Here is a 23693-nt window from a genome sequence, read left to right on the forward strand (position 1 = left end):
ATAGTCTAATGTCCTACCAGATTATTATTATGTATTTATATAGCACTGACCTCTTCTGCAGCGCTTTACAGAGTACATAGTCATGTCACCAACTGTCTTCAGAGGAGCTTACAATCTAATCCTACCATAGTCATCGTCTAATGTCCTATCATATTATTATTATTATGTATTTATATAGCACTGACACCTTCTGCAGCCCTTTATACTGGATACACACCATGCGTTTCCGCTTTCGATGTGGCCGTCGATACGCGTCGATTCGATTATTTCCGACATGTCCGATTCAAGCTTCGATGGATCGTTAGGTCGATTTGCCATACTTTATATGGCAATCGACCTAAAAATCATCGAAATTCGTTCGGAAATGCTCGGAAATAATCGAATCGACGCGTATCGACGGACGCATTCGACACGGAAACTCATGGTGTGTATCCAGCATTACAGAGTACATACTTATGTCACTGACTGTCCTCAGAGGAGCTCACAATCTAATCCTACCGTAGCCTAATGTCCAGCCATATTTTTATAATGTATTTATATAGCAGGAACATCTGCAGCCCTTTACACAGTACATAGTCATATCACTGACTGTCCTCAGAGGAGCTCACAGTCTAATCTCTATTGTAGTCATAGTCCAATGTCCTACCATATTATTATGTATTTACAGTATATAGCACTGTAATCTTCTGCAGCACTTTACAGAGTACATAGTCACATCACTGAATTCCCACCATAGTCATTTGTCCATCATAGTCTAGGGCTAATTTAGGGTAAGCCCAATCAATCTATCTGTATGTTTTTGGGATCAATCGATCTATCCTATCCTCTATCTTTTATCTATATATGGTTTTGATTTTATCATATCTAAGTTTTTGAATAATTATAGTATATGTACTCTGTTCACTTTTTTGCATATATATATATATATATATATATATATATATTTAGTACATATATAATTATTATTGATTTATAAAGCACCGTAGAGACTATAAAACAAGCATGGGTTGTCTGTATAGAAATACAGACAATGGGATACGCAGAATATAGACACTGGTACAAAATACAGAACTGGTAGACATAGTAATTGAAGTGATAAGTGTAAGATGATGAACAAAATGTGCAGCAAATGTCAAGATGCAAAAGGGTGGGAAAGCCCTGACTTTATATATATATATATATATATATATATATATATATATGAACAGTGTAATATATATATATATATATATATATATATATATTATATATGTATATATATATTATATATGTATATATATATATATATATATATACTTATTTATATGTACATACAATTATGTTTTACGTTGGTGTTTTTTACGAGGACATTTTTGCCCAACGATTATTAAAACTTTTTATTATTACAGTATTATTATTATTAGTATTATTTTTATTGCATATTTTCAGCATATAGCAGTACTGACACATTTCCCTGAGGCCACGCTCACAGCGGGTCGTTGCGTTGTGTTCCCTGTATCAGGCATGCCCACCGACCTCAATCACGAGTAATCACAATGAGGTTTAATAGAGGCAGGTGTGCGGATAGAATGGGTTATTTACCCATAATTCCGCCGTCCACCCTGCGTTCCAAAGAGCTTGCACGCATCCTATTGGTCGTGCTGCAAGCCTCACACCGCCGCATGTCCTCCTTCAAGCCGGGAGGAAGTGTGAAGGTGCGAGGCTTGCAACGCGACCAATAGGACGCGTGCAAGCTCTTTGGAACGGAGGGTGGACGGCGGAATTATGGCTAAATAACCCATTCTATCCGCACACCTGCCTCTATTAAACCTAATTTGAATCACGAGTAATCACTCGTGATTACTCGTGATTGAGGTCGGTGAGCATCCCTGCCCTGTATATCAGGAACGCAACGGAATGAAGGAATTTCGCACGTTACAGTAGTGGTTGCATACAATGAAGCAACCAGTCAATGGAAAGTATACTTGGCTCCCACTGTTAACGTGTGCATTATCCGGTAACGCGTGTATGCAGTGCGTTACTTTACCCCAACCCATTTTACCACAACACGCCCACCGCACTGTGATCATCGCATAGGTGGTGCATTGCAGTGCGGTAAGCCATGTTACAAATTGGCCATCACAACACAACGCACCACTGTGAACATGGCTTTGCCAACAATGTCCCTATCACAGCCTGGTGCAAACTATGCTAGGAAACGCCAAATATCCTGTTTTTGAGATGTGAGAGGAATAGTAGATCACTTGAAGGAAACCCAAATCAATGCAAGGACAACATCCAAACTTGGGGTGTTGGAGGAAATCGGATTGCTTAAAATTAATGGTACAGTTTTTATCAACACTTTTATATTTCGATCTGACAGATTAGCTAGAATTGTATTAAAAAATGTGGGAGCAACAGATTATAAATGATTCTGTAGTTGATTGTACTGTATATAGCTGGTTTCTTGATCCACTTGGTGGATTCTTACAATTAGACCTGTTCTGATCAGATTGTATATCCCATTGGTCAAAGAGGATCATGTCCAATCGATTATTTACAAATTCTGAAATTCAATCATATTTGAGAATCGTTCGTAACATTGTACCGTTAATGGCCACTTTTAGGGAAATATAGGGAAAACATACAGTACAAACCCCATGCAGAGAGGGATACTGTAGGACAACTGTAGTGAGAAGAATATGGAGGCTGCCATATTTATTTCCTGTTAAACAATACCAGTTGCCTGGCAGCCCACCTGGTGTATTTTGCTACAGTAGTGTCTGAATAACACCAGAAGCAAGCATGCAGCTAAACTTGTCAGATCTGACAATAATGTCAGAAACACCTGATCTGCTGCATGCTTGTTCAGGGGCTATGGCTGAAAGTATCAGAGGCAGAGAATCAAGAGGACAGCCAGGCAAGCTGTGGGGTTATTCTGGTTCCTGGATATCTTCCTCAGTCTCACCTTTGATCACTGATTCAGTATTTATTCTTTCTCCGCATGAGATTAGCTCTTGAAACAACCAAGTTGGCAACACACACTATGTTATCGTTCCTAGATGTCCCCTATCTTTCGAAGTCTACAGACGGAAGCCGGACATTGGGATACCAGGAAAGTACAGTGGGATGCGAAACTTTGGGCAACCTTGTTAATCGTCATGATTTTCCTGTATAAATCTTTGGTTGTTACGATAAAAAATGTCAGTGAAATATATCATATAGGAGACACACACAGTGATATTTGAGAAGTGAAATTAAGTTTATTGGATTTACAGAAAGTGTGCAATAATTGTTTAAATAAAATTAGGCAGGTGCAAAAATGTGGGCACTGTTGTCATTTTATTGATTCCAAAACATTTAGAACTAATTATTGGAACTCAAATTGGCTTGGTAGGATCAGTGGCCCCTGACCTACATACACAGGTGAATCCAATTATTAGAAAGAGTATATAAGGGGGTAAATTGTTAGTTTCCCTCTTTTAATTTTCTCTGAAGAGTAGCAACATGGGGGTCTCAAAACAACTCTCAAATTACCTAAAGACAAAGATTGTTTGCCATCATGGTTTAAAGGAAGGATACAGAAAGCTGTCTCAGAGATTTCAGCTGTCTGTTTCCACAGTTAGGAACATATTGAGGAAATGGAAGACCACAGGCTCTGTTCAAGTTAAGGCTCGAAGTGGCAGACCAAGAAAAATCTTGGATAGACACAAGCGACGAATGGTGAGAGCAGTCAGGGTCAACCCACAGAGCAGCACCAAAGACCTACAACATCATCTTGCTGCAGATGGAGACACTGTGCATCATTCAAACATTCGGCGCACTTTACACACGGAGATGCTGTATGCGAGAGTGATGCAGAGCAAGCCTTTTCTCCGCTCACAGCACAAACAGAGCAGCTTGAGGTATGCTAAAGCACATTTGGACAAGCCAGCTTCATTTTGGAATAAGGTGCTGTGGTCTGATGAAACTAAAGTTGAGTTATTTTTGCATAACAAGGGCGTTATGCATGGAGGAAAAACAACACAGCATTCCAAGAAAAACACCTGCTACCTACAGTAAAATATGGTGGTGGATCCATCATGCTGTGGGGCTGAGTGGCCAGCGCAGGGACTGGGAATCTTGTCAAAGTTGAGGGACGCATGGATTCCACTCAGTATCAGCAGATTCTGGAGACCAATGTCCAGGAATCAGTGACAAAGCTGAAGCTGCGTCGGGGCTGGATCTTTCAACAAGACAACGACTCTAAACACTGCTCAAAATCCACTAAGGCATTCATGCAGAGGAACAAGTACGACGTTCTGGATTGGCCATCTCAGAGAGCTGTCCATGCACTGTGTGTGTCTCCTATATGATATATTTAACTGACATTTTTTATCGTAACAACCAAGATTTATGCAGGAAAATCATGATGATTAACAAGGTTGCCCAAAGTGGTAGACACAGGTAGGGGGGAGGTAAGTGGTAGAGGTAGGTAGGAGGGGGTTTAGTGTTAGGCGTAGATGGGGGAGGTTAGTGGTAGATACAGGTAGGGGGGAGTTAAGTGGTAGAGGTAGGTAGGAGGGGGTTTAGTGTTAGGCGTAGATGGGGGAGGTTAGTGGTAGATACAGGTAGGGGGGAGTTAAGTGGTAGAGGTAGGTAGGAGTGGGGTTAGTGTTAGGCGTAGATGGGGAGGTTAGTAGTAGACATAGATAGGGGGAGGTTGGTGGTAGAGGTAGGTGGGAGGGGGTTAGTGGTAGACACAGGTAGAGGTAGGTAGGAGGGAAGTTGGTGTTAGGCATGGATGGGGGGTTTAGCGCCACAAAGCGACAGCAATAGCAGCATGCAAATGTCTAACGCTAAGCCGTCATTTGATTATTATTTGCGATATTCAAATAACAGCAATATCCGGAACTCAAATGACCTTGTGCCTCTTTTAAATAGATGTCCTCACACACTTCTATTGTGGGTATGATTACCATATTAACTACAGAGGAAATCATTGCTGGACAGTTAAAATCTTGGCAGGCTGGACTGCAGCAGTTGTTGGACCAGTATTACGGAATACCCAGATAGCTCAGGGTGACCTAGAACCACGAGAATATAATGGGCAAAAAGAGGCCAAGAAGTCCTGTTACTAAAAAATATAATTTTACCTTCTTAAAAAGAATCTGTAATAAAAAGTGCTCCTGGGGGTACTTACCTCGGCAGGGGGACACCACTGGATCCTAAAGAGGCTTCTCCTGTCCTCCTGTGTAGCCTCCATCCAGCGCTGGATATCTTCAAAGCTTGCCGGTGGATGTGTGCAGGCACAGTAGCGCCTGAAGCATGCAGCGATGTTTGCCTTGGGGATACAGCACAGGCGCAGTACCATCTTCCCCCTCCGGCTCTGGTGGAAAAAGCTATCTCCACTGGAGCCAGGGGGGGGGGGGGGGGGGATGGACTGGATCCCAAAGGTAAATATTGTCATCTGCTGCAGATCAAGGGAGCTGGCTCTTAAAGGAATTGTCCAAGCTTCCCCAAAAAAACGGTACTGCGCAGAACTACTGCGCCTGCGCAGTACCGTCCTGATGACATCGAGGAGACCACATAACCTGGGCGGTGGAGAACAGAAGAAGCCGACCCAGAACCCGACCTGGCGAGGTCGGCTGCACCAGCGGAGAAGACCGGGAGCCACCGGAGCTGCAGCAAGGGCACAGGATGGCTGCCACGGGCTGGAGGAAGCCCCAAGTAAGTGGATCTTTTTTTTTTTTTCACAGCTTGGACAATCACTTTAATCTGGGATGCACAGGAGAAGGTGAGAAGCCTCATTAGGATCTGGAGGCTTCCCCCTCCCAAGGAAAGTACCTCCCAGGAGCATTTTTTTTAATTACAGATTCATAAAGGATACTCACTTTAGAAGAGGGAAGCCACTAAACAATTCAGAGGCTCCCCCCCCCTGTTCCCCCTGGAGCTTGCCATTCAGCTCTTGGACTCTCTGAACACCTTGATAATTAGGTTCCCTTGGCAGAGCTACTGTGCAGTGTACCAGTGTAAGCACAAGATGACTCGTGCATGCGCAGTAGCACAATTGGGAGCGTCTACGTGAATAAGAAGAGGGTTCTGGTGAGGATCGGAGAAGCCTGTGAGTAAAGATCGTGCGCAAGGAACTCCACAAACAGTTTGCTGAAGACAAGCAGACTATAAACATGGGTTACAGGAACCATGTCCTGTGGTCTGATGACACCAAGATAAACGTATTTGATTCAGATGGTGTCATGTGTGTGGCAACGTGTTGACGTGTGGGGATGTGTGGTGAGGTGTATAAACACAAGTGTGTCTTGTCTACAGCCAACCATGGTTGGGTATGTCATGGTTTGGGGCTGCATGAGTGCTGCTGACAGCTGGGAGCTACAGATCATTGAGGGGAACATGAATGCCAACATAAACTGTGGCATGCTGAAGCAGAGCATGATCCTCCCTCCCCCCCCCTGAAACTAGACCCCAGGGCAGTATTCCAACATGATAATGACCTGAACACACCTTCAGGATGACCACTGCTAATGAAACTGAGGGTAAAGGTGCTGGACTGGCCAAGCATGTCTCCAGGCCTGAACCTCATTGAGCATCTGATTGACATTTTTAAATAGAAGGTGGAAATGCGCAAGGTCTCTAACATCCACCAGCTTCATCATGAGTGGTAGAGGATTCCAGCGCCCCCTGCGAATCTCCAGTGAATTCCATGCCCAAGAGAATGAAGGCAGTGCTGAAAAATTATGGTGGGGACACAAAATATTGACACTTAAAAAAGCGGAACATAGCCCTGCATTTCAACTTTGCTCTAAAACATTATTTACAGCATATTATATGCAACCAGCATTTTTTTTCACTAGACCAGCATTGGAAGGGTTACACACAGAGCTTTAAAGTTCCGTGGAGAGAAATGCAGACGCAGCCGAAGTTTAGATAGATACATTTAAGTAAACACAATGTAACAAGTGTGGAATGTGACTCACTCTCTGACTGTGCAGGAGCTCCCGTACACAGAGAGAGTGAGTCACATTCCTCACTTGTTACATTGTGTTTACTTAAATGTATCTATCTAAACTTTGGATGCGTCTGCATTTCTCTCCATGGAACTTTAAAGCTCTGTGTGTAACCCTGCCAATGCTGGTCTAGTAAAAAAAATGCTGGTTGCATATAATATGCTGTAAATAATGTTTTAGAGCAAAGTTGAAATGCAGGGTTATATTCCGCTTTAAGGCAGAATTTTGACATTCTTCACTTCAATAGCTGTGTGTTAAAGTGTACCAGACATGACATGTGACATGGTGAGATGCACATGTGTATATACTGTACAGTGACAAGCATACAGACACTTCTGCTGTGCTCCTTTACTTTTTTTTTCCTGCCTAAAAGAGTTTATAATTAGCTATGGAACTGACAGTTTTTCTCCTGTCAGGACTCAGTTACCTCACTGATAACAAATTACAGCTATAAAACACTTTCCTAAGCAGATACCTGGTTTTTTACTGTGAGAGGGAAAGATAAAAAGGTAAATAGTTCATGTATTTTCACTCTGGGACTCTCGAGACACTGCAACTGAGCAGAGACTATGAAACAATAAATTTGCTTTGTAAATCTTTAAGCCTCATCTACACGGGTAGATAAGGCTCCGATCCAGCAGCTCGATAAGCCGCCGGATCGCCTCTTCCGCGAAGCTCGTCATTACCGCCAAGGTGGTTAAGTTTGTTTGATGGGACAGCAAATGTACACTGCTATACTGTACAAGCTGTACACTGACGTCTTTATTTTAAAGTGTCATATTTTCAGTATTGACTCATGAAAACATATTATAAAATATTTACAAAAATATGAGAGCTGTTCTCAGTTTTGTGAGATACTGTAAGTGGAGGATTGCCAAATAGTATGAAGTTTTCTGTGTGTCTCACAGCTCTCTGCAGTATGATGTCACTTGCTTAGGTATTGTCTCACAGCTCTCTGCTGTATGATGTCACCTGCTCAGTCATTGTCCCGTTTAATGTTGTATGTTAGTAAAAGTGAAGTAAGGGGGATATGGAGGCGGACATTTATTTCCTTTTAACCATTACCAGTTGCCTGGCAGCCCTGCTGATCTGTTTGGCTGCAGTGGTGTCTGAATAACACCAGAAACCAGCATGCAGCTAATTTTGTCAGATCTGACAATAATGTCAGAAACACCTGATCTGCTGCATGCTTGTTCAGGGTCTATGGTAAAAGTATAAAGCTACATACTCACCACCCGACGGCTCCAGCCACGTCCCTTTGATGACGGTCGTTAAGCGACGCCTCTTCCTGCTCGGGATGTTATGCGACTACACAATGGGCACAAACGGGAAGTAAGTGATCGCGGTACTTTGCAACGGGTCGTCGGGGATCTTAACGATCTGATCCACCATGTCCATTGCTTAAAGACAGAGATTCCCACAGGGGCAACATTGTTTAACATGATTATGTTAAACAACGTTGCCCGACGTTGAGTAACATTGCCGAAAATATCGCCTCCCGGGTATGAGGCCTTAGGGGCCGAGGATCAGCAGTAACAATTACAAAAACATTATAATTTTCAGTTTGACTACTTTGCTTTGTGAGAGCTGTAAGCTTTTTCTAAGGGACAGTGCACATTACACTCCATCAATTTAAGGACAACTGAAGTGAGAGTGATATAGGCCATATTTATTTCCTTTTAAGCAATACCAGTTGCCTGGCAGCCCTGCTGATCCTCTGCCTCTAATACTTTCAGCCATAGCCCCTGAACAAGCATGCAGATCAAGGGCTTGATTCACAAAAGCGTGATAACTCAGTTATCACGCCTAAAAGCTTTGCATGTGCAAACTAGGGTGCCAAGTAGTTGAAGCCTTGAAATCAATGAAGCTTCGCCCACACAGTAAAATAGAGTATGTTAATGTAATTATGAATGGTGGTTAAGGTGGCCATAAACTGGTCGATTTGCCATAAGATTCAACCAACTGATAGATCACTCTCTGATCAGAGAGGGATCGTATGGCTGCCTTTACTGCAAACGGATTGTCGATTTCAGCATGAAACCGATCACAATCTGTGGTGGTGGTGCTGCCGCCTCCCCCCCCCCCCCCGCATACATTACCTGCTCCAGCCGGCGTGAGTCCCCCCGTCACCGCTGTCTCTTCTCCGCTGGGTTCCGGACCGGCAGGCTTCACTTCTTTCTGTCCGGGGAAGTTTAAACAGTAGAGGGCGCTCTACTATTTAAACTTCCTGCTGGGACAGGAAGTTCAGTGAAGCTGCAGCCCTGGAGCCCAGCGGAGAAGAGACAGCGGTGACCGACAGGACTCGCGCCGGCCGGAGCAGGTAATTGTATTGCCGCTGTATTGCGTCGATTGACGGGCATTCGAACGCCGCTATCGACGCACTTCCGACCCGCCGGCGATCGAGCAAAATCTTCCACACAGACGGCTCGACGGGAGTCGACGGGAACGATTGATTTCGGACGGAAATCAATTGTTTGCGTTTGCGCAGCGATTTCACAGCAGATTCGATCACAGTGATCGAATCTGCTGTATATCAGCGGGAAAATCGTTAGGTGTATGGGCCCCTTAACATTAACATGGGCTTGATTCACTAAAGCATGATAACTCAGTTATCACGTGTAAAGGCTTTGCATGTGCTAACTCAAGTGTTAAAGGGATACTGTAGGGGGTCGGGGGAAAATGAGTTGAACTTACCCGGGGCTTCTAATGGTCCCCCGCAGACATCCTGTGCCCGTGCAGCCACTCACCGATGCTCCGGCCCCGCCTCCAGTTCACTTCTAGAATTTCAGACTTTAAAGTCTGAAAACCACTGTGCCTGCATTGCTGTGTCCTTGTTCCCGCTGATGTCACCAGGAGCGTACTGCGCAGACACAGAACATACTCGGCCTTAGTACGCTCCTGGTGACATCAGCGGGATCGAGGACACGGCAACGCAGGCGCAGTGGTTTTCAGACTTTAAAGTTTGAAATTCCAGAAGTGAACGGGAGACGGGGCCGGAGCATTGGGGAGTGGCTGCACGGGCACAGGATGTCTGCGGGGGACCGTTAGAAGCCCTGGGTAAGTTCAACTCATTTTCCCAGGACCCCCTTACAGTATCCCTTTAAGGCTTTGCACGTGCAAACTTGGGTGCTAAGTAGTTTGCATATGCAAAGCGGCTTTTCACTGCCATGCTAACACTAAGCACCCTTTAGTGAATGGAGCCAAAAGTGTTTCTGACTTAAGTCTGACTGCATTTACTGCCTGTTTGTTTCAGGTGTGTGATCCAGACACTAATGATGCATGAAAGTTCAGCAGGATGCCAGGTAACTGGTACTATTTAAAGGATACCACAACTGACATGTGGCATAATGAGATAGACATGTGTATGTACAGTGCCTAGCACACAGATAACTATGCTGTGTTCCTTTTTTTCTTTCTCTGCCTGAAAGAGGTAAATATCAGGTATGTAAGTGGCTGACTCAGTCCTGACTCAGACAGGAAGTGACTACAGTGTGACCCTCACTGATAAGAATTTCCCCCTTTTTTATCTCTTTCTTGCTCTCAGAAGCCATTTTCTTCTAGGAAAGTGTTTTATAGTTGGAATTTCTTATCAGTGAAGGTCACACTGTAGTCACTTCCTGTCTGAGTCAGGACTGAGTCAGCCACTTACATACCTGATATTTACCTCTTTCAGGCAGAGAAAGAAAAAAAGGAACACAGCATAGTTATTTGTGTGCTAGGCACTGTACATACCCATGTCTATCTCATTATGCCACATGTCAGTTGTGGTATCCTTTAAAGGGAAATAAATATGTCAGCCTCCATATGTCTCTCACTTCAGATGTCCTGCCTCATATGTATAGTTGCATTCCATCTGGGCAGGTCAATTACATGTACGAGCCTATCCAGCCCAGAGAAGAGCGGCGTTAGACTCCGGTTTGTAACCCTCTTCATCTGTTGATGGCCAACATTTCTTTACTGCCAGTATAATTTTTTTTTGACTTTGTGCCAACTTTTATTGTCTTAACAGAATTCCATCATGACCAGTAAACCAAAAGTGGGAGCCAGCGACATGGAGGGGAAGAATCAAGTTAACGGGGATGTCACTGTGACCGTTGAAGACCCCGGCAACTCAGGGTGACTATTAAAGATTGTTATTGCTTTCTAGGCTTCGAATGTTGCTGAGATTTTCTGAGTTTGGATCTTCTCACCACTAGTGGTGCTTGTCTGTGTCTTGTGTGCTGGAGCAATGAGACACAGCGCAAAATCAAAGAGTGGTGTGCAGCTACAAGGTGGAGGCGAGTCCCAAGCCCCAAAAGTAAAAAATAAAAGCAACAATGTACCTAAGCGCACTAATGGACAGTGGATGGCTATTCCTGCAGGTGCAGTGATGTCTCAACAAGACAGGTCAGCCGATATAGTGAGCATAAGGAGCAATACAGTACCTCTTCCAGCCGTGTGTGTGGTGGATGGTACCTCTTTCTGTGCATAAATCTTGCTGTAATCCCGATATCCAGGGACAAGCTGGTGCTCTGCTCAGCGTGGATGGAAACTGACCACGTGATCTCCTGGTCAGCTGATACCCAGACTTCCTGTTCCTGGCTTCTCTGCACTCCACCAGTGGCTCCAATCCCAGTAGCAGTGAAGGCAAACAGCAGCACTTCCTGGTTGAGGGAAAATGAGCAGAAATAGTGTACACTGTGCGCTTAAAGAAGCCACGCAGGGGGTTATCACTTACTAGATAAGAGCTTGTTTATTTGCACATAAAAAAATCTGCAGCCTCACTACCCGACTCGAGTTTCGGCATTGTGCCTTCGTCAGGGTCTTGTGTGCTGTTTGTCTGCTGGCCCTCGCTGGATGGTACAAATCACAATGATCTGGAAAGTTAATAAAATGGAATAAAAATGATTAGCAAACATTCACCTTATAAAAATTCTGGGGAAGATTTTTATAAACCAAAACATGTGCTAAAGCTGCAAGCCAGAATATTATGTACTGCAGTGTTCAGGGCCAGATTTCTAGAAAGGTCACAAAGGCCCAGGCCCTGAGCGGCTGCTGCTCAAGGGACGGCTTAAAGGATAACCGAACTGACATGTGACATGATGAGATAGACATGTGTATGTACAGTGCCTAGTACACAAATAATTATGCTGTGTTTCTTTTTTTTCTTTCTCTGCCTGAAAGAGTTAAATATCAGGTATGTAAGTGGCTGACTCAGTCCTGACTCAGACAGGAAGTGACTACAGTGTGACCCTCATTGATAAGAAATTACCCTTTTTACCTCTTTCTTGCTCTCAGAAGCCATTTTCTGTTAGGAAAGTGTTTTATAGTTGGAATTTCTTATCAGTAAGGGTCACACTGTAGTCACTTCCTGTCTGAGTTAGACCCTAATCTGCCCCTTGCGGGCACCCAATCACCCGCCCACATGCTCAGATTGCCCTCAGACCCCCCCTTATCAATTCGCCAGTGCATTATTTACATCTGTTCTTTCCTGTAATAACCCACTGATCACCTGTCAATCACCTGTCAATCACCCCCTGTCACTGCCACCCATCAATCACCCCCTGTCACTGCCACCCATCAATCAGCCCCTAACCTGCCCCTTGCGGGCAATCTGATCACCCACGCACACCAATAGATCGCCCGCAGATCCGACGTCAGATCACCTCCCAAGTGCAGTGTTTACATCTACCCTAAACACCCACTAATTACCCATCAATCACCCCCTATCACCACCTGTCACTGTTACCCATCAGATTAGACCCTAATTTGCCCCTTGCGGGCACCCAATCACCTGCCCACATGCTCAGATTGCCCTCAGACCCCCGCTTATCAATTCGCCAGTGCATTATTTACATCTGTTCTTCCCTGTAATAACCCACGGATCACCTGTCAATCACCTATCAATCACCTTTCAATCACCCCCTGTCACTGCCACCCATCAATCACCCCCTGTCACTGCCACCCATCAATCACCCCTGTCACTGCCACCCATCAATCAGCCCCTAACCTGCCCCTTGCGGGCAATCTGATCACCTCCCAAGTGCAGTGTTTACATCGGTTCTCTCCTCTAAACACCCACTAATTACCCATCAATTACCCCCTATCACCACCTGTCACTGTTACCCATCAGAATAGACCCTAATCTGCCCCTTGCGGGCACCCAATCACCCGCCCCACACGGCAGTATAGGAACCCCACAAATGACCTCATTTTAGAAAGAAGACACCCCAAGGTATTCCGTTAGGAGTATGGTGAGTTCATAGAATATTTTATTTTTTGTCACAAGTTAGCGGAAAATGACACTTTGTGAAAAAACACAATTAAAATCAATTTCCGCTAAATTGTGACAAAAAAAAAATCTTCTATGAACTCACCATACTCCTAATGGAATACCTTGGGGTGTCTTCTTTCTAAAATGGGGTCATTTGTGGGGTTCCTATACTGCCCTGACATTTTAGGGGCCCTAAACCGTGAGGAGTAGTCTTGAAACCAAATGTCGCAAAATGACCTGTGAAATCCTAAAGGTACTCATTGGACTTTGGGCCCCTTAGTGCGGTTAGAGTGCAAAAAAGTGCCACACATGTGGTATCGCCGTACTCAGGAGAAGTAGTATAATGTGTTTTGTGGTGTATTTTTACACATACCCATGCTGAGTGGGAGAAATATCTCTGTAAATAGACAATTGTGTGTAAAAAAAAATAAAAAATTGTCATTTACGGAGATATTTCTCCCACCCAGCATGGGTATGTGTAAAAATACACCCCAAACCACATTATACTACTTCTTCTGAGTACGGCAATACCACATGTGTAGCACTTTTTTGCAGCCTAACTGCGCTAAGGGGCCCAAAGTCCAATGAGCATCTTTAGGCTTTACAGGGATGCTTACAATTAGGCACCCCCCAAAATGCCAGGACAGTGAACACACCCCACAAATGACCCCATTTTGGAAAGTAGACACTTCAAGGTATTCAGAGAGGAGCATAGTGAGTCCGTGGCAGATTTCATTTTTTTTTTGTCACAAGTTAGAAGAAATGGAAACTTTTTTTTTTTTGTCACAAAGTGTCATTTTCCGCTAACTTGTGACAAAAAATAAAATCTTCTATGAACTCACCATGCCTCTCACTGAATACTTTGGGATGTCTTCTTTCCAAAATGGGGTCATTTGGGGGGTATTTATACTATCCTGGAATTTTAGCACCTCATGAAACATGTCAGGTGGTTAGAAAAGGCAGAGATGCTTCAAAATGGGACAATTCACTTTTGGCACCATAGTTTGTAAACGCTATATCTTTTACCCAATCCAATAAATATACACTGAATGTTTTTTTTTTTTTTATCAAAGACATGTAGCAGAATAACTTTCGTGCTCAAATGTATAGGAAATTTAACTTTATTTGAAAAATGTCAGCACAGAAAGTTAAAAAAGTCATTTTGTTGACAAAATTCATGTCTTTTTTGATGAATATAATAAAAAGTAAAACTCGCAGCAGCAATCAAATAGCACCAAAAGAAAGCTGTATTAGTGACAAGAAAAGGAGGTAAAATTCATTTAGGTGGTAGGTTGTATGATCGAGCAATAAACCGTGAAAGCTGCAGTGGTCTGAATGGAAAAAAAGGCTCTGGTCCTTAAGGGGCGAAAATACTGTGGTCCTCAAGTGGTTAAGCAATGGTTTACAAATAAATAAACTAAACTAAAATTCTTACCCTTAGGCCGGCTTCACACTGTAATTTGGCCAAAAACAGGCCTTTGGGGATTACCATGTTAGTAAGCGGTAATCCCCTTCTGGCATCCGTCCAAACAGGAAGTGATGCTTACTTCTTGTTGGGCAATCGATGACGTGCACGGAAACGTATTTGCGCAATGCTGAAAACTGCGGCGGGTTTTCTTTAAGAATAGGAGCGTTGCCATTGAATTACATGACTTCCGGTCCAACACAGATCTCCGCAGGAGCTACGAGGTAACGTAAGCTTTGAAGTGCGTTAGATAGGGCACTTCCAGTGCAGCGTACCGCAATGTGGGGAGTGGGAACTCCCCCCTCATTAGGCTGCAGTGGGGTGCGGCAAATTTACTGCACCGCCTCAATGTGAAAGGGCCCTTGGAGTGAATTCCTGCATCGGAGATTTAATAGATACATTTAAGAGATCCATGCTTCTGTTGGTGTTTTATTTCAGCATCCGGCGTTTGGAAACCCAAATGATGCCGAACCTCGTACTTCAGCACCCGAGCTAGTGGGGTTGTGGTTCACATCGCTAGGCTTGTTCTCCACGGATTATTCAGAATGAGAATCATCTTTATTGTCGCCAAGCACACCGATTGGTGGGCCCGGGATTGCTTGTGGTTCACATGGCAAGTGGCAGTTCAGGTACATATAACAATTAACACCCGGCAAACATAATCAAGGCAAAGCAAAACATACACGCAACCGTATAGAGCAACACATTTAGAGTCTTGGGTTGCCCTGGGGGCTAGAGTGTCCCAGTGATGGTGGTGGTGGGGGGGAGGGGTCTTGAGTTCAGTGAGTTCAGCAGGTGAACTGCTTGGGGGAAGAAGGTGTTCATACGCCTAGTGGTTTTGGAGGGGATGGATCTGAACCGGCGTCCCAATGGAAGGCTCTCGAAGTAGCGTCTGCCCGGGTGGGAGGGGTCGAGTAGGATCTTGGTGGCCCTTGTCTTCATCCTCGTGGAGTAGAGGAGATCTAGTGAGGGCAGGTGGGTGATGATGATCTTTTCTGCTGCGTTTATCACTCTGTGGAGTTTGTATTTGTCCTTAGCAGTTGCTCTGGCATACCAGACTATGATGGAGCAGCAGAGGATGGATTCGATGGTCGAGGTGTAAAAGCTGGTCAGCAGTTCCGGTGACATGCCGAATTTCTTCAATTGGCGCAGGAAGAATAGCCTTTGCTGTGCTTTCTTCTGGGTTTTAGTAGTGTTCTGCTCCCATTTGAGGTCGCTTGTTAGGGTTGTGCCTAAGAACCGTACGCTTTGAACTCTGGAGACCTCAGACCCGTCGATGAACACAGGGAGGGGGGCAGGGGGGAGTTTCCAGAAGTCCACGATCAGTTCCACTGTCTTTGCCGTGTTTAGAACAAGATTGTTGTCCTTGCACCAATCACAGATCCTCGCAATTTCATTTCGATAAGGGTCCTCCCCGTTTCTGTCGATGATGCCGATAAGCGTGGTATCGTCAGCGAATTTAATAACTTTGACGGAGTCGGAGGTCGAGGTGCATTTGTTGGTATACAGGGAGAACCGGAGTGGGGACAGCACGCAGCCTTGCGGTGCACCGACATTAGTGGTTCTCTCGCTGGAGATGTGACTGCCAAGCTTGACCCGTTGAGTTCTGTTGGAGAGAAAGTCCTTAACCCACCTACAGAGGAGGGAGTCTATCCCAAGATGCGCAAGGTTGTCAATCAGAATGTCCAGACAGATGGTATTAAAGGCCGAGCTGAAGTCCAGGAAAAAGAACCCTCGCGTAGGCCCCTGGTCTGTCGAGGTGTTCCGAGATGTATGCTAGGCTGACATTGATGGCATCATCAACTGATCGGTTTTCCCTGTAGGCAAACTGGTGTGGTTCAAGGAGGGTGCTGGTGGAATGCTTCAGGTGGGCCAGCACCAGCCTCTCGAATACCTTCATGATGACGGGGTCAGGGCTACGGGTCTGAAGTTGTTGAGCTCCATGTTCCCAGGTTTTTTTGGGACTGGTATGATTGTGGACCTTTTGAAGCAGGAGGGGACCCCCCCTCTGATAGGGATCAGTTGTAGAGAGAGGTGAGGGTGGGAGCTAGTTGGTTTGCGCAGGTTCTCAGGCAGCGTGAGGACACCCCATCCGGGCCCGAGGCTTTCCTGGGATTAAGTCTGCGGAGGTGTCGTAGCACATCCTCCTCTTGCACTGTGGTCAGAGCGGGGGTGCCACTGGCCACTGGGGGGCCCCGGGCATCCTTTTTCGCGGATACCGAGGGATCCAGTGCTGGCTGGGATGCTGGGGCCGTGGAGGATGCTGGGGCCGCGGGCTGCTTGGGTTGTAGATCGAATCTGCAGTAGAACTCACTGAGTTCCTCTACCAGTTGGGAGCTGGGGATTGCATGTTGAGGGGGGGGGGGGGGGGGGGCTTAAAGTTCGTGGCTGCCCTGAGACCTTTCCAAACTTCCCGTGAGTTGTTTGACTGAAGGGTGAGGCCAACCTTGTTAGAGAAGGCCCGCTTTGCCGTTTTCAGTTCTCTATTCAGGGAGTTTCTGGCTTCTCTGAACTCTTCTGGGGTGCCCGTCTTGTGCACCACCTCCTTGATTTTCCGTAGGCGTCGTAGGTTGCTGTTGAACCAGGGCTTTTCATTTCGGAAGACTTTGAAGGTTTTGGTCGGGATGCATGCGTCTTCGCAGAAGCGGATGTAGGAGAGAACATTTTCTGACCATTCCTCCGAAAAATCACGAGTAACTACGGTGGTTACTCGTGATTCAAATTAGCTCTAATTACCGCAGCTGAGCGTCTAGATGCGGCAAGGTTAATTACCCCTAATGCCGCTCTCCGCTCAGTGTTTCAATGAGGTGCAAGTGTCCGAATGGATGCGTTGCAAGCCTCGCTATGGAGCACTTCCGCCTCCATAGCGAGGCTTGCAACGTGTCCATAGACGCTTGCACCTCATTGGAACGCTGAGCCGCGAGCGGCATTAGGGGTAATGAACCCTGCCGCATCCAGCCGCTCAGCTGCGGTAATTAGAGCTCAATTGAATCTCGAGTAACCACTACGGTTACTCGTGATTAATCCGTGGAGAGCAAGCCTACACATCGCCCTTCACATGACTCCAATGCTTACTCCTGTCAAGTCGGAAGGTGGAAGCATTTGAGCTATGGCCGGTTTTAGCAACAATGGGGCCCCAGGGCAAAATAAACCTGGGGGGCCCCCCAACAGATACCCTGGAACAAAAATCGGCATTAAGAGACCTTTTTTGCAGCTGGTATAGTCAGGGTGTGAAGCCCCAATCGGTCAGAGCTCCACATTCTGGCTACCCCAGCCTGCATGGAGGACAAGGGGTTAAAAAGTTTCAGGAGGGGGGGGGCCCACATAATTTAAAAAAAAAAAAAAATCCCCACACTCTAAACATAAAAAAAAAAATGGGAAAATAGGAAAAAATGCCAGAGATCCTAATACAGCCATATTGCGCCTGTATAGCGATCCCTGGCCAAAGCGCTGCAGCTGCGTATGGAGCCCCTGGAAACCCCGTCAGGAAATGTATTGCTCTTTCTTTTGATGCATGTAAAATTACACTACCGTTAGGTTTGCTACTAAAAGTGACATTTACCGCATTTAAAAGTATACCGTTTTCCTTCGAAACTTTAAAATCGATTTTCTCAAAAACTATAAGGTCTTTTTGAAAAATTACTTTTCCCCTTATTCCCAATGATCTCCTTAACATATCATGCAAATTTAGGGTTTCTAGCATTTAAGGTGGATTTGCTATTAATCGTTAAAGTCTGCAGGTTTTTAAATGTGTATTTTTTTTCCCTTTGAAACTTTAAAATCGATTTTCTCAAAAACTATAAGGTCTTTTTGAATTTTTTTCCTCTTGTAGCCACTGGGGGCCCCTACAAGTTCTGGGGCCCTGGGGCAATTGCCCCCTTTGCCTCTATGGTAGCGCCGGCCCTGCATTGGAGTCAGGTGACGCGCGGTGTGAGTGACCTCCCCGTGACCCTGTCCACTAGCTCAGATGCTGAAGTGCGGTGTTCGGTATTATTCGGGATCCTGAACACCAACACTAAGGCCTCTTGCACACTACATGCGATTCTGCTTTTTTTATACGATCTGATTTTTTATTATGATTAAAAAAAGTACTGCATGCTACTATGTTTTTAATGGGAATCAAAAATTGGATCATACAAAAAAGAAAAATCAGAAAAAGCATGTAGTGTGCAAGAGGCCTAAACCAGACCACATGGGATTTATGCCCCAAAAGACAAGAGATATCAATCCAAGCAGAATATTTCCCAATATGCATATAAGCAGCGCGTCTGCTGAACCTGGAGGGATGGCATTTATAGATATATATAGAGACACTTTTGGCTCGGTAGAGTAGGAGTACCTCTGGGCCACCCTGCAGAAATTTGGCTGTAGCCATTACTTTACAATGGGATGCCAAAGTTTGGGCAACCTTGTTAATCGTCATGATTTTCCTGTATAAATCGTTGGTTGTTACGACAAAAAATGTCAGTTAAATATATCATATAGGAGACACACACAGTGATATTTGAGAAGTGAAATGAAGTTTATTGGATTTACAGAAAGTGTGCAATAATTGTTTAAACAAAATTAGGCAGGTGCATAAATTTGGGCACCAGAAAAAAGAAAGGAAATCAATATTTAGTAGATCCTCCTTTTGCAGAAATTACAGCCTCTAAACGCTTCCTGTAGGTTCCAATGAGAGTCTGGATTCTGGTTGAAGGTATTTTGGACCATTCCTCTTTACAAAACCTCTCTAGTTTATTCAGGTTTGATGGCTTCTGAGCATGGACAGCTCTCTTTAACTCACACCATGTTATGGCTCCCCTTTCTTGTGCAGTAGCTCCCCTCCCATTCATGTGCAGCCCCTCTTCCATATGTATCATCTCTCTTTCATTAATAGCTCGCTTTGGCATCAGTATCCTTTTTCATGTGTAGCGGATACTCCCTTTCCCATGAGAAATCTTTACCTTTTCACAAACGGATCATCAGGGGGCTCTGTATGGCTGATATTGTGGTGAAACCCCTCCCACAGTGTGATGTCAGGACCATGGTGCTGGCAGTTTACTGTTTGTGAACGTCATTGCATTATGAGAAATAACAGCTGTTTACAACTGCCAAAAAAAAAGCAAGCAGCATCTCCTTCCACTGACATCACCTGCCAGCAGTAAAAATGTCACCATGTGATAAATGTCAGAATGTAGATCAGGGAGAGGAGAGATTTTACAATGGGAAAACAAAAATCATTTATACATAAATATTATAAAAATGAAGCATTTTTTATTACATTATTTTCACTGGATTTCCTCTTTAATGTCAGGTGTAACGTTTGTTTACTTATAATAAAGTCTGCTGGGGCCTACTAGGAGTGATTTCCCCGCTATGGCCGATCACTTGGCTATTGCCTTCACACTTTAAAAGGACTGAAATATTTATTTTTAGCATGTTTCTGAGAAAATGGGAACTTTGCCTGGCTTGTGCCTCACATTGTTTCCTAACGGACTTCAGATGTGGATTTATCAAAAATAAAACGTATCCTGAACTGCAGGGCGTCCGGCTGCTGCGATGGAAATGGGTGGGACTCACGTGGGGCCTCTCACAATAACAGTTCATCCTCTTCCTAACCAGGAATTTCCTAAGCAGAACTGAAGTCAGATAGAGAAAGCAGCCCGGTATACAGTGAAGTCACTGCAAGGACAATGCGTAAAGCCTTCCTCATGTGAGACGATGTGAGACCATGTGTATGGCTCTGCACTGCACATAGTGTGGATGGGAGCTGCAGGATTTTGAAGAAGCCAGTCATAGCTAGGCTCAAGGAGGAAAAATGGCGCTGGGCATTTGGGTGTGGCTCAGTGCTGCCATTGAATGTAATGTGCTGCTATAGATTGTGAGCCCCTCTGAGGGACAGTTAGTGACAAGACAATATACTCTGTACATCGCTGCGTATTATGTCGGCGCTATATAAATACTGAAATAAATAAATAAATAGCAGCGTTTAGAAGTTAATGTGGGAGCCAGCAAAAGAAAGAGCCCAAATCATGAAAAAAAACCAGTAGCCGGCAGGCGGATTGCATCTTTCCCTTGCATATTTTCCCTTCCTGTCACATAACCGTAACCTCCTCCAAACATTAACCACTTCGTGAAACCTAACCCTAACCTCCTCCTAACCAGTGGCGTAGCAATAGGGGTTGCAGAGGTAGCAACCACATCGGAGCCCTATGGGGCTCGTCCTCAACCAAAGTATTAGCTATTTATTGGTCCTGTGGTGGTAATAATCACTTCTATAGATGCTTTGAATAGTAGTGATCATTAATACACTGTTCTCCATCCCCTTCTTGCACCTCTGACACTGTAGTTGTCCTTGGCAGGTTCTGTTGTGCCGTATCAAGTGTTACATATCGAGTGCTGGGGGGGGGGCATGTAAAACTCGCACTGGAGCCCATAGCTCCATGGCTACGCCACTGCTCCTAACATCAACCACCTCCTGGCATTTAACCATAACCTTCTTCCCAATGTTAGGTGTTTCCTCCTGATACGTAATCCTCCCTCCACTCTAGTGTTGACATCCCCTTGATGCTTCGGTCTCTTCCATGGGCAGGTGAATTTATCGCCTTTCAGTTGCTCCTGTGCACTGGCCAGGCATATGCTAGCACTCAGCATGGGTGGTAGACAGACGTTGCATGGCATTGCAGCCCAGCACGGTGGTTATGGTCCTCAAAAGTGACAAGACATGGCTATTGACTAATGCCACCGTGTATCAAACATAAAGTTGAAGAGAAATCGAGAGCCCAATATGGTGTAGTATGTCAAAATTGATTGGATAAATGAAACAGTGAGATGGTAATACTCACAAACACGGGTTACCACCTAGGTAACCACTGTATAGGCAGGTGAGGAGATTAGACCTGTCCTCACTCAGGATTAAGAAGTCGCTCTCTGTAGATAGGAAGAAAGGGGGTAGATCACCCCTCCACCTGGGGTGGACTCAAATATATTGGTAGGTGAACAGAGGCGCCAGAAGGATAAAAGTACAAAATTTTTTAAAAAAATTGCTGGGAGGAAGTGGTGGACTCGCCTCCGTTAAAGCAGACACCAAGGACTGTAAATATATAGATATACACATTTATTGAAAATACCCCAAAGATGCAACGCGTTTCGCGGGCACAGCCCACTTCTTCAGGCAATAAGCAGGGGATAAACAACAGCAATTCAGTTATAGCAAGCAGAGCACCTCTGTGACAGCTTGGTGTCTGCTTTAACGGAGGAGAGTCCACCACTTCCTCCCAGCAATTTTTTTAAAATTTTATGTACTTTTATCCTTCTGGCGCCTCTGTTCACCTACCAGTGTATCAAACATGACACACGTGATGTTATTAAACGCATTGTGGCCGGGAGGCTGAACTGTCCCACCCACTGCCAGCTGTTTAGCCAACCAAAAGAGGCTTTAAAGTGAATCAGAGACAAAGCACCCTCATGTATTTTACCATACTGTAGTGTGCAAGTGTTTATGAAGTTTGTGGGAGAGCTGACAGGCACTCGGTGAAAGCTGCAAATGACTGGCATAAATGTTTATGTACCCAGTGAAACTATGTGCTCAAGACAACAGGCAGAGTACATGCAAGCAAACTTGGAGACAGGAAATGTCTGGCACTATAGTTTATTAGTGCAGCAAATGCAAAAAAAGTTCTGTGGCAAATACATATCAAATGCAAAAACGTGCAGGTAGATAAGCATCAAAACATGGGCATCACAAAAACTTCCACGCTGTACCTGGGTGTGTGGGAGGTGGCTGATGTGGGCGCCAAAAGGTGGCGTGTATTTTACTATTTTGGCAGTTAAACTGCTGTTCAGGAAGTGCTGTTGAAAACAAAGAAAACCATGAGAATCCTCCATGGGGAGATGGACTGGCCCAAAACCTGTCAGATTTTAACTGTCTACTTTTTTTGCAATAGTGGTCCTTTAAGGGTTAGACGTCAGGTATGAAGCTTCTGCAGTGGTGGTGGTGTGTGTGTGTGTGTGTGTGTGTGTGTGTGTGGGGGGGGGGGGGGTTTATGGTTAGGCGTCAGTTAGAGTGTTTGTGTGGTGGGGTTAGGGATAGACATCAGGTAGGACGTTTATGTGGGGAGGGCACATTTCTGTTTCCATAGCATTTTAGTAAGATGGCTTTTTGGTCCATTGTAGTCCCTTACACACCTTTTAGGAGTTCTGGTTCACCACGAGCTTGCTAGGTAATCTGTAACTCTGGGTGCTTAAGGTCTTATGCTGGGTACACACGATTAGATTTCCCGCTCGATTTGCGGATCGATTAGATTATTTCAAACATGTTCGATTGGATTTCGATCGTTTTTTCCCTCGATTTTGCATACCTATCATGAAAAAAACGATCGAAATCCAATCGAACATGTTTGAAATAATCGAATCGATCCGTTCGATCCCGGGAATCGAACGGGAAATCTCATCGTGTGTACCCAGCATTACCCCATAGAGCCACAATAATCCATGCCATGCACTGATGAGGATCGAAACAGTCTGTATGCCTGTTGGATTATTGTGGCTCTGTACAATTAACAAGCTGACACATCATTGCATTCCAGCCGTTTTGGAGGTGTGTTTAGCCATCAGAGACATAAAAGGATGATTTGCATATTCAGCAGTGATGCACTGTGGGCCACCTCAGAGTTCACCTACACTGCTTAAAGAGGAACTCCAGTGAAAAAAAATGTAATAAAGAAGTTCTTCAGTTTTACAATAATTATGTATAAATTATTTAGTCAGTGTTTGCCCATTGTAGAATCCTTCCTCTCCCTGATTTACATTTATCACATGGTGACATTTTTACTGCTGGCTGTAAAGGAGTTAAAGAGACTCAGAGACGAAACGTATAATAAATTTATACATACCTGGGGCTTCGTCCAGCCCCATCAGCATGGATCGCTCCCACGCCGCCATCCTCCGCTGCCTCTATCGCCGGTAGCGGTTCCCGTCACTTCAGCCTGCCAGGGGCATGCGCTCCCTC

At 44.8% G+C, this 23693-nt stretch overlaps 1 protein-coding gene across 2 annotated transcripts in view; it reads left to right on the forward strand.

Annotated features, from left to right (window-relative positions):
* The window catches only part of ABCB1 (ATP binding cassette subfamily B member 1), a 148119-nt gene that overhangs the window by 19763 nt on the left and 104663 nt on the right, over positions 1 to 23693 (forward strand). For both annotated transcript variants that reach the window (XM_068235515.1, XM_068235514.1), the window contains exon 2: positions 10993 to 11099. In XM_068235515.1, coding sequence (XP_068091616.1) covers positions 11002 to 11099 — 98 coding nt within the window. In that variant the 5' untranslated portion in view covers positions 10993 to 11001. The remainder of the gene's footprint in view (positions 1 to 10992; positions 11100 to 23693) is intronic.

Source organism: Hyperolius riggenbachi, chromosome 5 (genome assembly GCF_040937935.1).
Source record: "Hyperolius riggenbachi isolate aHypRig1 chromosome 5, aHypRig1.pri, whole genome shotgun sequence".
Lineage (NCBI taxonomy): Eukaryota > Metazoa > Chordata > Amphibia > Anura > Hyperoliidae > Hyperolius > Hyperolius riggenbachi.